Source organism: Malurus melanocephalus, unplaced genomic scaffold, assembly GCF_030028575.1.
Source record: "Malurus melanocephalus ecotype Western Australia unplaced genomic scaffold, MMel_1.1 scaffold_23, whole genome shotgun sequence".
NCBI lineage: Eukaryota > Metazoa > Chordata > Aves > Passeriformes > Maluridae > Malurus > Malurus melanocephalus.
Genome location: NW_026623255.1, coordinates 485,123 through 500,524, shown reverse-complemented (window position 1 = coordinate 500,524; position 15,402 = coordinate 485,123). Strand labels below are relative to the sequence as shown.

At 40.2% G+C, this 15,402-nt stretch overlaps 1 protein-coding gene across 2 annotated transcripts in view; it reads right to left on the bottom strand.

The window, feature by feature from the left end:
• The window catches only part of SOBP (sine oculis binding protein homolog), a 109,809-nt gene that overhangs the window by 79,736 nt on the left and 14,671 nt on the right, over nucleotides 1-15,402 (bottom strand). For both annotated transcript variants that reach the window (XM_057390137.1, XM_057390138.1), the window contains exon 4: nucleotides 6,759-6,910. In XM_057390137.1, coding sequence (XP_057246120.1) covers nucleotides 6,759-6,910 — 152 coding nt within the window. The remainder of the gene's footprint in view (nucleotides 1-6,758; nucleotides 6,911-15,402) is intronic.

Genomic DNA, 15,402 nt, shown 5'->3' with positions numbered 1-15,402 from the left:
TGGCTAGCCCACATAAGTTGGAGGCAAAGGGGTTCAGAGGTAAAATAAGCACCCATGTGTATTATATCTGTTCATTTTCTGAATGCATCATTGTTATTCATTCAAACTCTTTAATCAAAAATCCCTTGGTGATGCAAAAATGTTCTGGATRCAGATCCTGAAGTCTATCTTGCCAAACTTTTTAAAGGARCAAAAYGTCTGTTTATCCTCTAGTGTCATCYTCTCCYCTTCAAAAGTTCATCCTAAGTGATTTAAGACCTCRGTAAAGCTCCTTAATAACCTCCAGAAAAATGGACACTGGCCATATTTCTCCCTCAGTCACTCTGCAGGTAGCAACTTCTTTCACTTCTCCAATACCAAGGTGTCAAACCATCTATTTAAATCCAAATCATTGCTCCAGGCAGGGTACCATGGTGTTCACCCAGTGTGCAAAAAACTTAAAAGCATTTCCAATCAAGTCCTAATACAATTGGTGATTTTTTTTTTCTTGTAACATCTGTGTGTAAACAAAACCTGCTTCTGGGAAAAAGGAGAAGTRCAATCATTGAAGCTGTCCAGAACTGATGTGAGGACATCTCTCACAAGCTGGTGGCTTTGTCTGAATAAARTGCCTGCTCCCCGAGAGGAGGCTGTAATTAGCATATTCATCTTGATATAACCAAAGCAGCCAGAATGCAACACGACTGATGTAATGTGACACGGTGGTTAAAATTAAAAGTGAACACGCCTTTTAATTGGATTGGATACCTGCTAGTAATTCAGACAATGGGAATTTGATTCAAATTTATAGTATTAAATGGCAGCAGATGGACATTAAAATGTCCATTGAGTTTGCAAACTGACAAGCACGCTGGGCTTGCCAGATCCTTTCATTAAGTCACTGGTGGCATCAGTCAGGTGCTGCTGCCCATTTCATTGTTAGCAATGGCAATACATTCTGCTTTGCTGCGGGTGAGCAGCGAGATATTCCGACCAATGGCCTCAGTTGGGTAATTTGGAATTTCATTTGCCTCTTCTAATCATGAAAAATCCTAKCTCTGGTTTAGGGAAGCAGTTCTGTGAGATCTCTGGGTTTAGCATCCTGTAAGTTACAAGGTCAGCTGATGACAGCAAGGCAATGACGCCAATCTTCTTTTCAGCCAATGCCACCCATTTCTTTCACAGTTCAGGATTTTCTTAGCATTTCAATCTCTGYTCCAGATTCTTGGTCATAGTCTGTGGCCTTCAACCCTCCACAAACTTTAAAAGCATCTTCTGAATGAGGTTGTTTTCCTTACCCCTCCTTCTCCAACCAGCTCCTCAAAGAAGTTTGCAATTGTGCCCCACTCTTGAGCTGTTTCCTCTGCATTCACTCATCRTCTCATCTGCATTCCCTCATCAGCGCTCATTTATATCTCAACAAAGCAATCACAGCTATGGAGATGTTTGTTGTCCTTTTCCCCTCTACCTTTGAGCATTTGTAAGAAACCTTTTTAATTGGCTGCTGTGGCAAATACACGCACGCACACACGCAGATGTGCACACACAAATGCACACACGCACGTTCTACGCAAACCCAAGCAGCAGAAAAAACTTTGTGAGCCATTTATTAAATCCTGCTTTTCTCCACAGCTCCACAGAACCAAATATGGACAACWGGGAAGCTGGGACACCTGCTCTGCACTGACCTTTCTGAGCACCTGCTTAACGCAAGTTAAGTCTCCAAGAGAAATAGGTTTCCTATTCAAAGCTCCATGTGTTTCAACATGTATTATGGAAAGGGAGTCTAAAGGAATAGCTAAGCTTTTTTTTTTTTTTTTTTTTTTTTTTTTTTGGCAGAGCATTATTTGCATCAAGTTGCTTTAAGCAATTTTCCGAATTTCAGTGAATAATGATCGTTTTACAAATTAAATTTTATAGACGCATAAGAAACAGATTAAAGTAGCTTTTTTTTTTTGCCATTACTCATTGACTTAACAGTGAGATTGTTAAATATCTCGCATGCACTGTTAGGCCGCACAATTAAGCTTGAAATCAAGAGAACTTTCTCTGACAATCCTCAGTAATAATTTTGGGGAATGATAGCTGCTGTTTACTCACAGTTTATAGTACATGTTTGTATATAAATGCCCATATTATCACTTAGTGATAGACATTAATTAACCAAAAAATTATGCAGGCAGGAGAGCTAGAGCTTTATGATGTTGCATGCACTTTATCATCTTTAAAYACAGCTTGAAAATGTGAGGAGTTGTCTAATGCAACAGAACTCGAGGCTAAATAAATGTGTATGACTTCTTACAGACCCATTTGATACTTCACATTCTATTTTGCCACACAGATGAGATAAAAGACATTAAACTACACTCCCTRTCTGTACTACCAACACACAGTATTGCCCATCACTTTACAGGGAGAAGAGTCATCCTTGATGGAGCTAAAGAGTAGTTTACTTTTCCTTTTTTGATTTATGCCTTTTTATTTATTAGTATGAATGAAATTGGACTGCACTGTAAACAAAAACATCTATCTTTCTTCCTAATTGGAAGGCAGTGAGAAACAGGAACAAGGTCAAGTGTAAAATACTGCCTGAGAAYCTTGCAGTCAGTCACTATGTCTGCAAAGTCTTAGTCAAATCAAGTATATTATTCTTTAATAGATCTGTGAACAGAGTTTATAACCTCTATGAAATCAGTCCTAATTCTGTGTTTGGCTATTTGGTCTTAATAAATTTGTTTTCTGACCCACTGAGTCAATAAACTTAATTTCAAAATTAATCTTTTCTGGCTTCAGACCCACTGGATCCAATTATGAGTCCAATCGTTCCCTTTAAATGTCATATTCTGAAACTTGGTGGTCTAGCGCTTTTTGCCCCTACATGCCTCTTTGGTACCTAACTCTGTATTAGTTGGCATATAAAATTGAATCTAAGAAGGAAGCATCCAAATCCTAAATCTTYAGTTACAAACATGAGTACCAAATGCTTGCTTTTCCTGCAATGATTCTTTTTAGTTAGTATTATTATATACAGCAAGTTATAATTACACAGTATTTATTGTGTGTATTTGACAAGGTAAACTGGACAAAATGGGAGCAGGAATGTAGATTTGGGTTGCTGTTTTTTCAGGGTGGCAGTGGTGGTATTTTAAAGTTTTTTTCTCAATTGGATTTTGTCCAAATACTTTGGATTTTGCTAAATGGGATAAAAGCCTCAATYTTTTGTTCATTTATCTCTGATAATTTAGATAAACTTACTCTGTTGGAAGAGCCATTACAATTTCAAAATATATATATTTCTATTCTTGCAAGGCACAGCTGCTGGTTGATAGAATTTTAAATGGTCATGACTTCAAAATACCTGGAGCAAAATTTGCATTTCTTATAAGAAAAGCAACTTAAAGTTGCTTCAGTCTTTCTCCTCACAAACTTCCCATTCCAGGCACAAAACTTCCTGACAACCTTGGCTATGTATGGRTGCAGAAGATACTTCTGGAGCACAAATAGACACAATTCCAGCAGGACAAAAGGCAGGAAAGCCTGATGGGCACCTTGGGTTCAGCACCTCCCATCAGCTGGCCAGGGAGGTACCAGCTGATTCCAGCRTGTTGCTACTCTCACTAAACCTAGTGCAGGAGAGGGCTGGCAAGGAGTTAGAAATCGGGAGCAACCAGTGCCCCGCTGACCTGGGGCTTTCTGAACCATTTTCAAGGCACTTCAATGTGGTCTCGTGTCAAACCTTCTCTCAGTTGGGAATCTGTGGCATGCAGCACCACAGTGTGTATTTGCCCTGTCTATGGGAGAAGGATTTTTTTTATTCTGATGATTACAAAAGTGCTCATTCTGAACACAGCAATTGTCATTCAGGGAYGGATAATTCACAGCATTACTTAGTGCTCTTTTGAGGCATTAGTGATGAYTTATTCTTTATTGCTCAAACACTCCTATCATTTGAGGCAAGCACTTATAGCAGCACTTCTTATCTAGGGGAGGCAGGGAAGACTGCTAAATGTGATCCATTAGGAAATTCAAGCTTTAAATAAAGTGACCACAAAGTCATATCAGCTCCCAGAAAYTCAGCAGCTGTACATATTTAATGTAATACAACACTATATTGTGGCAGAGACCCACTGTTTAAAACATGCATAAGGCAGGTGAAACGTGACTGTTTTGCTCCTCTGTTTGAAAAATGAGAAAGTGTAGAGTGGCATAACTCCTTAAAATACATAAATAAGCATTAGACTCATGGAGAAGACAGGTACGCTGTTGGAACAGCAGTAAYAGAGCAAAGGTCAGCAGTTAAATCTGAAACTATTGTAGCCTGGTTTCTTTTGATCTTATTCCTCAAGACTCCGCTCYGTTACCAACAGGCAAAGTGCAAAACAAGAAGCATGATGGTCTGCTGAGTTCTACTGTGCTTGTCTTAATCTAACAGCAACACTTCCTAAATATTCTATCCCCTGATCATTTAATGCCATGAACACACATGCAAGGGCTGGCTACTGATTTTCCCTGYTCAGTCAATCCTGTGAAATTCCAGGTTCCACAGGTCCAAAGAGAAAGAAAATTTAACTCACTGGYTTAGCTTTGAAGCAGAGCCAATCAATGTGTTATCAATAATGTTTCCTCACCATGTTTTGCCAAGCGCTCCCATATGACATTTTGTTAGTTTGAAAGCTCTTTAGTGAATAATAGAACATTTCACAGGGATATGACGGTATACAAAAAAAAATAGAAATATCTATTTTGTTTACATATGTGTGTGTGTGTGTGTGTGTGTGTGTGTGTGTGTGTGTGTATACACATACAAAATAATGAATACAGAGAACTTTCTGGATGGAACTATTCAGCATCTTCCAGAAGAAGTTAACAGAGGTGTGGGAAAGGGAACCAAGGAGAATGTGAAGCTCCAATTCATCCTTTCTCATAACACAACGACAAGGAGGCCTCCAATAAAGCACAAGGGTAATAAATACTAAGTCAGGTAAAAGGGAACTTTTTCATATACTGCCTCACTGATTAAATTCATGCTCATAAACTGTTACTAAATCCTGCTACTAATGGATTACTAGAAGGTTGAAGTACACCTATGTATTATGTTAACATGCATTTATTTTCAGTTAGTGGGGATCTAAACCTCTTATTTCAGGATCTAAGCTGTAGGTGAAAAAGAATACACCAAGTTCTTTCATCTGCCTCTCCAAGATTTCCCAAATCATCTGGTACTCATCAGTTCTGGATGAACAGGACCACCTAACCAGGATCACTGACAATGCCTCCATTGCTATGAATTATCTTATCTATGTAAATTTGTGACAGGAAGTCACAGGGGCATCAGCTGACAAAGATTTGTATTCTGTCAGCCCAGAGTGTCTGGACTGTGCCTTACACACTGAACTGCATGTGCATAAATGTGTGTGTGTGCACATGCACACACACMCATRAGAATTTATTTTCAAATGAGGAGCATCTAAGGAGCACGTATTTCCCTCCTCTACAATTTTTCTGGATAAAAAGAATGTAAACAACACTCTTCACAGAAGACTCATGTGACTTTTGCTTGCATGTCTGCTCCAGTAGACACTATGAGCTTAATTCTCCAAGACTGCCACTAAAATTCCACTCTACTGATTTTTGCAACCTAATTCTTCAGGCTTTTTTTTTTTTTTTGGGGGGGGGCAGGATGATGTGACCCAAATTTATAAAGGAGGTTAATTTGCTACAACATTGCATCTTGAGTTTAGAATCCATATGTACTCATTTGTTATTATGACAGATGTAAAAGACCAGATTCCCAGATTTAAAGACCTGAAGTCAGTTTGAACTTGACAGGCTTGGAATGTTCTGAATTGTGAGGGTAAATGTCATCATTTAGGAAACCAAAATGTAAAGGGTTTTATGAATGATAAATATTTCTAAGATAACAAAGCTACCAAAAGGCTCACATTATTGAACACCAAAAGGACTCAGCTACYTTTTTAACAACTAAAAATTTGAAGTGTTTCATCTCTATTTTTCTTTAAATGACATGTTACAAATTTTGCTGSAGAAAAACAGCTGCTGAAGTAACCTAGAGGGCATTTTCAGGCACTGTGCTTCAGTGATTACAGCAATTTTTGTAGACATTCAATATTAGGATTGCTTTCTAATTTTAGACAGAGTTAAATTTAAATTGAGTAGGAGGAGCTTTCAYGTTACTCTAGATGTTCTAACATTGCTTAGAATGTTAGCATTAAAACAAACCCAAAAATTGTAGTGTCTGAATTTTGTAGCAATGATAATTTATTAAAAATGATACACTTTTAAAGAATGAAACTAGAGCTCACTGGCAGCAGTGGAAAGATGTCCATTTACTTGTGATGGGACTGAGACATAGGGCCTAAAAGCATTTATTTACCCACTGGCCATGATGCCAATGCCGCGGGACTTGGTGGCACTGTCACACACAATCCAACTCTATTTCTATGATACCTCCTCTTCGTTGTGTACGTGTAGGAAGTATTCTGAGGCTTTAGGGCCAAATTTGGAGTCTTATGTTAATGTTTATTAGTATTTAAATTCCCTGACTCTCACAAAACCCAAGTATCAAGCTGAGAGAAACTGAAAGAAAGAAGGTTAGTAAAGGTCTGACAGTCGAACAGACAATACAGATGGAAAGTGGAGGGACTGGGTGAAYAGAGAAAACAAAAGAAAAGAGTTTCTATTAGATGCTAAATGAGATTCAGGCTGGGCCTGAATAAAGCCATGTCTATGTAGGTTACATCTTTCCTTATTTCTCTTACCTTGTTTCTCTTGAAATATGCTCTTCGGCAAGCGGCAAAGCACTTCTCGCTGCAGAAGCATTTCACTTCACTTCCCATACTCAGGGAATAGCGCTTGATTCCAACTTTCTGGCACCAGGCACACATTATTTGTACATTTGACACATCATCTTCTACAACAAAAATATAAGAACAATGTTTACATGAGATGCAAACACCTTCCTCAGACATCTGCACGCTTACTCTTAGATACAAACAGCACCAGCTCATCTTATTTCTAACTCACTCACTGTCAGAGAGCAGAACTGTGCCTGCCTGTGATCATCAGCTCCGTCCATCCACAGGCAGCCAGTGACCTGTGCCAGCCAGACTGGCAAAGCTTCTAAAATGGCTGGAAAAGATGATTAGCTTCAAAAATGGTGCACTGCTGAAAATCCCTGGAAATCTTAAAAAACTTTTTAGAGCATTTAAGAGCACACAACTTTTTAATTAAATGCATAACCGAGACTGAAGGTTTAGTGGGTATTGCTGCTTTGTTCTCRTTACTTACAGCCGGCTGTGAGTCCCTGAGATGCTCTGCTCAGCAAGCTGGAGATAAAACACAGCCAGAAGGTACTGCACCAAGGCAGGTCTCTAACCAGACCCTCTTCTAAGAAGGAGCATGAAACACCCCTTTTCTGGATTATTTTGAAATAATGACTAGTGTACAAAACAGGGAGYTTATGTGAGAATTCAGCAGTCACAGAAAAGGAGACTTGAGCAAGGCAGAAGATGSAGTGCTGTGGCAAAAATCTGACAGGTTACTTTTCAGCCACTATGTTCATTGGTCAAATTTTAATTCAGAGTTCCCAATCCTCTTCTGAGCTCTTCTCTAATGTGTGTTACGAATGTGGCGTATGTGCCTTCCACCATGTAAAAAGACCCCAGAGCTTACTTACCAACATGCAACAATATCTTTGTGTGTTCATCACCCCCACCTCAGCTCCACAGACAATGGCAGTGAATAGTTAAGCCTACTAAATGGATCAAGGCAATAAGGTAGCAGGAATCTTTTTGACTGAAAACTCAGAATCCTTCAGTTCTTATGTCCAGTTTATGATACTGAATGACCTTTCAGTTACAGACAGCAGCCATTGTCTAACTTCTGGGAAAAAATATCCCTGCAGACTAATTGTTGAAGCAGTTCCTGGTCCATGAGCTGTGGAGAATTCATAGCTTAGAGATTCTGTCATGCAGCCATCCTATTTCCCTATAAAGGATTTGTTTTTGAAGCTACGCTGTCATCATTCTGTAAAATTATTGGCAAACTAATTTTTAGCAGAGTGATTTGGCTCCTTTCCCTGACTATCATAACTCAGAACTACGTGCTGCATTTTACTCACCTTATTGGAATAAATATTGCCAGTTTAATAACTTTTTTCCTTCCACAAATTGTGTTATGATTTACAGCCCCAAATAAAACCCTACAATGTAAAATAATGACCTTTTAGTTTTAATCAGACTGTCTGCCTTTAAACCTGYATTTAAGTCTAAGTTATAGCACTGATTTGTGTTTAATGTATTGTATCACTTACCCTTTAGAGTGGGATTTGCCCATATTAGAGGTGCCTTCATATACTGAACACCAAGGGAAATCAAAACAATTTGGCCAAAGTTATCACTAGCTATCTATAGGGTCAAAAAGCTTGCCCTGAGCTGGCTGTAACATCACACAGCCACGCAGGGTGCTGCCATGGAGGTTTTGCATGGGGTCRGGGCAGCTTCCTCTGCAGACTGGTGTTGTCCAGGATGCCAACTGCTCCAGGGCACACCGAGAGCTCTTCTCCCCATTTTTATCCTGAGCCATTTGAAGTACTGAGCTTTTACAAAGGCACCCTGATTCAGCTACTTCTGCACCATAATAAACCAATTCCTGACAGACTGAACCTGCCCCTTTGAATGTACCAGGACAACAGACGATCCTCTGAATCAAAGGAACCAGACAGCAGACTCTTGTTTCAGATAACAGTAACATATATTCTCCTACTGATAAGAAGCATTTTATCTCTGGAAAAGRGAAGATCTACCAGTGATACCTTTCTAATAGCCTTCATTTCTGGTGAGAGGAACTCTCATAAATGAAAAAAGAATATTACAGAGCTGAAAGAGAGTTCACTGGCAAAGTAGGCGCTGAAGTAACTCTTTTTGAAGCAGGTTGGCTTGTCTGGGGCACAGTTTTTAAGGGGAAACACAGAGATCTGCCACTTGGATTCTCAGGGGCTTTCATGAGTGATTTGATAGGGGGAACAGCTCAGCTGTCATTCAGTTCCTGTTCACTGATCCACATGAACTTTCTCCCATGGATGAYGAGAAAGACCCACACAATTGCTCATTTTTAATTACACAGGCTCCCAGCAGCAGCTGTTTACATGGAAAAGCCACATTATTTTTTCTGCACTTTTCTGCAGGTGATTATGCTGGACAGTCAGGTTCAGTCCACCTCCTTCTTCCAAAGACTTCGTCTAAGATACATCCTGGTGAGGAGAGGGAGAGAGAGAGGGAGTAATAGAACTAGATGCCTCTTCAATTTGATAGACTGAGGAGCACTGCTACGAAAGGATTAAATGARTATGGCCAGGTAAAGCAGCCAGGAAACAGCAGAGCTTCAAAAGGGGGTTCAGAGTACACACTTCCTGCGACAGTAAAAGGATACATCACTTTTTATGCCATCTTTGCTCTCTCAGTTTTGCAATTTGCCCAAGCCGATTTTGGATGCAACTCTAACTTTTTGCAATGCAGTTCATCAAGTGAAATAGAAAACATCCAATATCACATGGCTATGAAACATCAACAGGAGTCTTGTCCAGCCCAGCAGGAGGAAAAAAATTGTCTAAAATCAAATCCTTTGTTTCAGCTACAAGTGCAGCTAAGAAAAGCCAAGAAAGGAACCCACGCTTGGTACCTGGGAGAGTAAAGAGCTGTGTCCTACGGCCTATGGATGTGGATGACAGCTAGGGACAATGATAAAGGTCCAAACCTGACTGTGGGCTTTCCTTCTTCATACCACTTGCAGTAGAGATCAGAGCAGACCTTGTGAAAATAACTAATAGGAATGTTTTGTTACAGTGTATTAGGCTTAGTGACAAAAAAANAAAAAAAAAAAAAAAAAAGCGGACTGCAACACTAACAGAATACAGTACTTCATGTGTTTCTACCAGCAGTGAGAAGCCACAATGTAGCCTCAAAACATTAAGACTGGTGAAATAAGAAAAGACAGAGTTTTGGGATTTAAGTGCTGTCATCTGCTAAACACAAATAATCTGAAACCAGAAATTTGTATCTAGCATTCCATTCTAGATAAAATTCCTCTCACTTTTTCACAAACCTTTGTTTTTCAAGGCCAAATTCCCTGAAAATCACTTTACCAGATTCCTGCCCTGCTTTCAGGAAAAAGTATCAAATCCCTGTTCCTAGAGCACTCAGCTATAAGAACTTGCCACAAAGAGATCGCAGGGAAGTGGGAAATCTCAAATCCAGTAGTTTAAGACTGGTTATCTGTCTTCAATCATTATTCTAATCTTTTCCTGATTAGAAATGCACTAAGAAAGCAACTCCATAGTAATTATAGCAGCGCATTACATTGGCCATGCTCTCCTTTGCTCATAGTCAGACTTTTGCTGGTTGTCTGGCTTAGCATATCTGCTTAGAGTAACATGAGCTCATCCTGACACGGTGCTACATCCATCATGTGAGCTCTCACTGGAGCAGCTCTTCTGATAAAGATCATTCACCATCACTTTTAGGACTCACGCAGCTATGCTGACACATGTTTGCAAAGCCCAAAAATATCATTTGCAAGACCTGGCACAGATCATTTTGAAGTGAAGGAAAATACTTTTTGATAAGTGCACCCCCTCCATCTGGGCCTGCAACTTCATGACCTGCTTTTGCGAAGTGTTAGCATGTTCTCAGATCTGTCACACTTGTGACAGGTAGCATGGGCACTCTTACAGGTGAGACAAAGAGGAGATGGGACTGACACTACTGAATAGTAACAGGAGGGGATGCAGCAGAACCCACATATTGCTGTCCTCTGTAATTACACCAGGWAATAGAAAGACAMATTCTTTCCACATACTGTACAAGATCTAACTTTCCAGCCTCTACTTTTCTGAGTTCTCAAGTCTTCACAGGGAGAGATATTGTGGGAGTTACAATATTGTGTTTTTCTGCCTCTGGGTTGTGTCATTACAGGTGGAAGAAGTACTCCCTGCACCCACCACACAGATACTGTTCAGTTACATCTCCTTGTGGTTTTTATCCTGTGTATTTTTCATAATGAACAATGCAATAAACACAGAGTGTTTGCAGTGTTAAATCATGTTCCCAAAGGGAGTAGTTTGTATAACAAGATAAAATTATCACATTATAATAACTAAATATGCATCAGTCTAAAGCATGCTTCAATTAATCATCAAAAGTTTGCACCGCCTCTTTAGGTCTTAATTAAGCAGAATGTTTGGTATTTTTTTTTCCTTTCAAGCCAGTGTGAAGKAGCTGCAGAAAATTGTTCCTCTTAAACCCAGTGAGCAGCAGTTTACACTAATCGATCTTATATGGAGCCATAATTTAAAGAGGTGGGGGAAGTGAAGGAAAGCAATGAGTACAACAGAGGAGATCCATCATGCACAGCCCTGCCTCTTTACCTAAGCAAACCAGCTTGACCTACACCGTTTAGTAAAATGTTCCTAAAATCCCTACAATTCTGAAGTTAAATCCGGATCAGTTTACTAAGTTTTGGGTTGGAACACTCTACTAGTACTATTTTGAACCATATGAGACATATTTTCAATTTTAACTCCAGTTTCAAAAAGCTGGGTGAAACCAAATGTAGCTACAGCTCTAATCTTGCATATTAAGATGATTCAAGGGCAGGTACTTCAAAGCCTTATTTTCCATATTTCCTTGCAAGAAATTCAGCARGAGATAATTATTCTGGAAAGAAAATAACATCTCTCCTGAAGGTGACCGACCACAATACTGTTGAGCAGAAGGAAGACCAGAAGGAAGGAATGTTTGAGATTGTTATCTCAAGTAGGGAGCCTGGACTGAGTGAGCCTTTGTGAGATCTGTGCCTTGACTGTGGTTTTATCTGTGATCTGATACAGAAAATACTTTGCCATCCCAAACCTCCTCAGCATCTCCCAACCAACCAACTCATCTCTGGCATGAGTTTCCTCCCTCCACACTATCAGAAGCCATGTCTCCCCACTRCTGCTTTCATCCACTTTCTTTTCTTTTCTTTTTCTTTGCTGCATCCCAGCCCCTCATATAGGCAGTGTGAACCCCAGGATTTTTTGGTTGGGAGGGAGCAAAAATAGCCCTTTTACCTTGAGCTAGGACCTATGCTCAGTCCACTGGTGTATGCATCTTTAAATGTTTTAGCTGTCACTATTACTTTCTAATGAAAAGCTGCAAAACTTCCTTTTTAAAGACTTTAGATCTTAGGTTGACTTGGKCATCAGCAGCAATAACAGAAAGGGCTCACTGTTTCCATTGGGACCTGCCAGGGTTTCAGGATTGGATAATTCCGAGTTACCCGCCTGCTGCTCCTGAAATCCCAAATGGCCATTGAAGAAAACCAAGTAACATGCATTCAGATTTTTCATCCCTAAGCAGTTCCTGAGGTYGTTGATCCCAAACAAGGCAGAAGCACCATTACTGTCAATTTGCTTACAGCTGAAATGCTTTACCAAATTAATCTCCAACTAAAAAAAGTGAAGAAACGAAACTCCTGAGACATTGCTGCAGATCATCTTGTGCTATCACTTAAAGTGCTGATCCTCTAAACAGATGGGATGTGTGACAAACCTRAGGCACAAAAAGCACCTTACAAAAAGTAATTACCAGAGGAAGATTAAAATGTAGGGCTGACAATAGAAAGCACGCTGCAGCCATCTCTATGGAAATACCTCAGAGCCTCTACAATGCATTTCCTTTTAAGGATCAGTCTCTTCAAGTTCACTACTCTGCCAATAAAGCAAAATGTCCCAGCTCCTTTTCAAAAGCATTTTGGGRAACCACAGCCTGCCTACGTTTTCCATGTATGAACTGAGGCACATTCTTATGYACAGTTCAGTAGGGACTGAATGCACAACACAAAAGCTGGCATTTAGGCAGGCTTTAAACATGCAAACAAAAAAAATAAAACACCTCTCTCAGCTAATAGAGGGGGAACTCCCTGTGTATTTTGAATAAATGCTATTAAGGCGCATACATGGACTTTATGATTTTCTTTTTAGCACAAAGGAGCCACTTGGCCCTCCACAGAGAGCAAAGGCTAGATGGGGCAGGCATCCTGGCAACCACTGGCATTTAAAAACCCAGRCAATAATAACCCTATGATCAGTGTAGATTTGATGATATTTCATACTGAAAACAAGAGGAAATAATTTGAAGAGCAGCAACTATAGGGTTTGTTGCAGTGGTCTTCATCAGAGGGCAAAACCTACAGTTAGAGAAATTGCAGTTCAGCAACCAGAAAATTTTTGTGAAATACTGAAAAGGGATCCAGAGCACAGAAAAATCAAAGTCTCATCCATATAGATCTGATGGTGTGGTCTTTATTAAGGAAAACTGCCAGTGGGCTCTGCCTGGAATCAAATTTCTTGATAATGTAATCACAGATCCAGTTTCTTGGTGAATTTTGACAGATGATCTTGGAATTCATTTTTACTGGCCTASTAACCATGATTTAAAACATCTTTTTTTTTTTGCTTTCAGATTCCTCCAATGCAATTTAAATATTGAGAGAGGTTACAGCAGGCAGTTCCAGAATATTTGTAGGGCAGGAACTCTGCTTATTCCCATATGTTGCACCAAGTTACTCATCTCCTCCTGTATTTACAAAATCTCCTATGAACTTTAATTCTAAAGCAATGCTAACACATAACACAGAAAATCATGCAATCCTTTCTATAAAATAATTAATTAATCACTTCAGTGTCTGAATCTTATATTTCTTTGCCAGCTTAGGTGACAGGCTGATTTTACAAGGCAGCCAGCATAGGAAATGCTGCTTCTCTTTTAAGACACTTTGCCTCACCAGAAACARTTCTTCCAGCCCAGTCCTCCTTCACTTCCACAAGTTTCTGATAACTTCTGGTACAACTCCAAACATTATAATTTRGAAATCACTGAACTTAACATTATGTAGAGACACTCAWCTGYGGGTTGTAGGATTTAYATCCCCTTTCCTTCTCCAAATGYACTCGGTATCTTGTGAAAACTTTGGGAGTGATCATTATTTTTACACTTTTCCCCCCTGTGGAAAGCTCAGTCAACTTCATGACATCACCCTTTCTGCCTCCCCTTCTACTGTGTCCCTTGGCAGTGACCTCTCCTCACAGCACAACATTGTAGGGAGGTGGCCCATGTTTGGGATGCTCAGAGCAGCAGGCATCCCTTGCCCCCAGAAGGAGCCAAGAAAGGGAAGGATTTTGCTGATCCCCTTGCTCAAAGGATAGACCAAGCAGCAGTCACAGCTCCCCTACCAAGGCACTGCCATGGGGATCACAAGATAAAGTAAATCAAAGAGCACTCGAAGAAATGGCAAAACTGAGACACCACAGCCTCCAGCGGGTGCCAGGGAAGGAGGCAGCTTGTTCTCACCCACATTGAAGGAATTTTTGGCATTCTTCTTTGACTACTCTTGATTTTAACCTTCCTTCATCCCAGGTAACAAGAGCTGTCCAAACATGCCCAAGCAAAAGGGCCGAGTCACCCTAGGTGCCCTCTCAAATTTACTGTCATTAAGGGCTGCAAAATAACAGTTTGCACACAAAATACTAAGGCCATACACCCTGCACAACTGTGGTGAGATTTTTAGTTCTAGGTCTTTCCTGGCTACTGTATTTCTGCTCCTCGCTATTTCTACGCAACTTCTAAAATGGAAAAACAAAGAAACAAACAAAAAAAACCACCATCCTTCTTTACATTGCTGTGCAGAAAATAAGAATCCCCTAACACCAAGTMGAACTAATCTAAGGATCAGTTTGTTGCAATAGGCTGTATTCAAGACTAACCCTGAAGATCACTCAGAATCTGCTGCCAGGTCTAAACGTAGTTACCAGCCTGCTGGGCAAGATGGACAGWTATCAGCCACAAGGAGACTCTYACAGCAACTCTCTGGAGGCTGCACYGACTTCTCATTTGCTTCCAGATGCAGGTTGGATGGCTGATGCTGCCTTAGAAAGTYACATTTGATCTGGGCACCACTTGAGTGTGGTCTGTCTGCCTGGTGCTGCAGATCAGTGGAATCCTCTTGAAGAACTTCCACATCTGATTAACTTGCATTCCTCTGGYGGAGGCTTCCCATGACTGGATTTAGCACCCTCCACTGACATACCAATAACCTGAGTCTACAGACACTCAGTGAACCACTTTTAAGTGCCCCTTAAGTGCCCCGTTTAAGTGCATTTAACTCAGCCTTTTTTGGGTTTCATTCTGAGGTACAGYAAGGAGAGTGTGCCTTTATTGGAGCTGTGCCTTTATTGGAGTGTGCCTTTATTTTACRTTTGGTTAGTAGCACCCTAATGTCTTCCAGAATCATACAAGCAAATTGGAACCTAACATTTCRTTTGACTAAAACAGAAATCTGAACAGCTTGAAGAGAACAGCTTGAAGA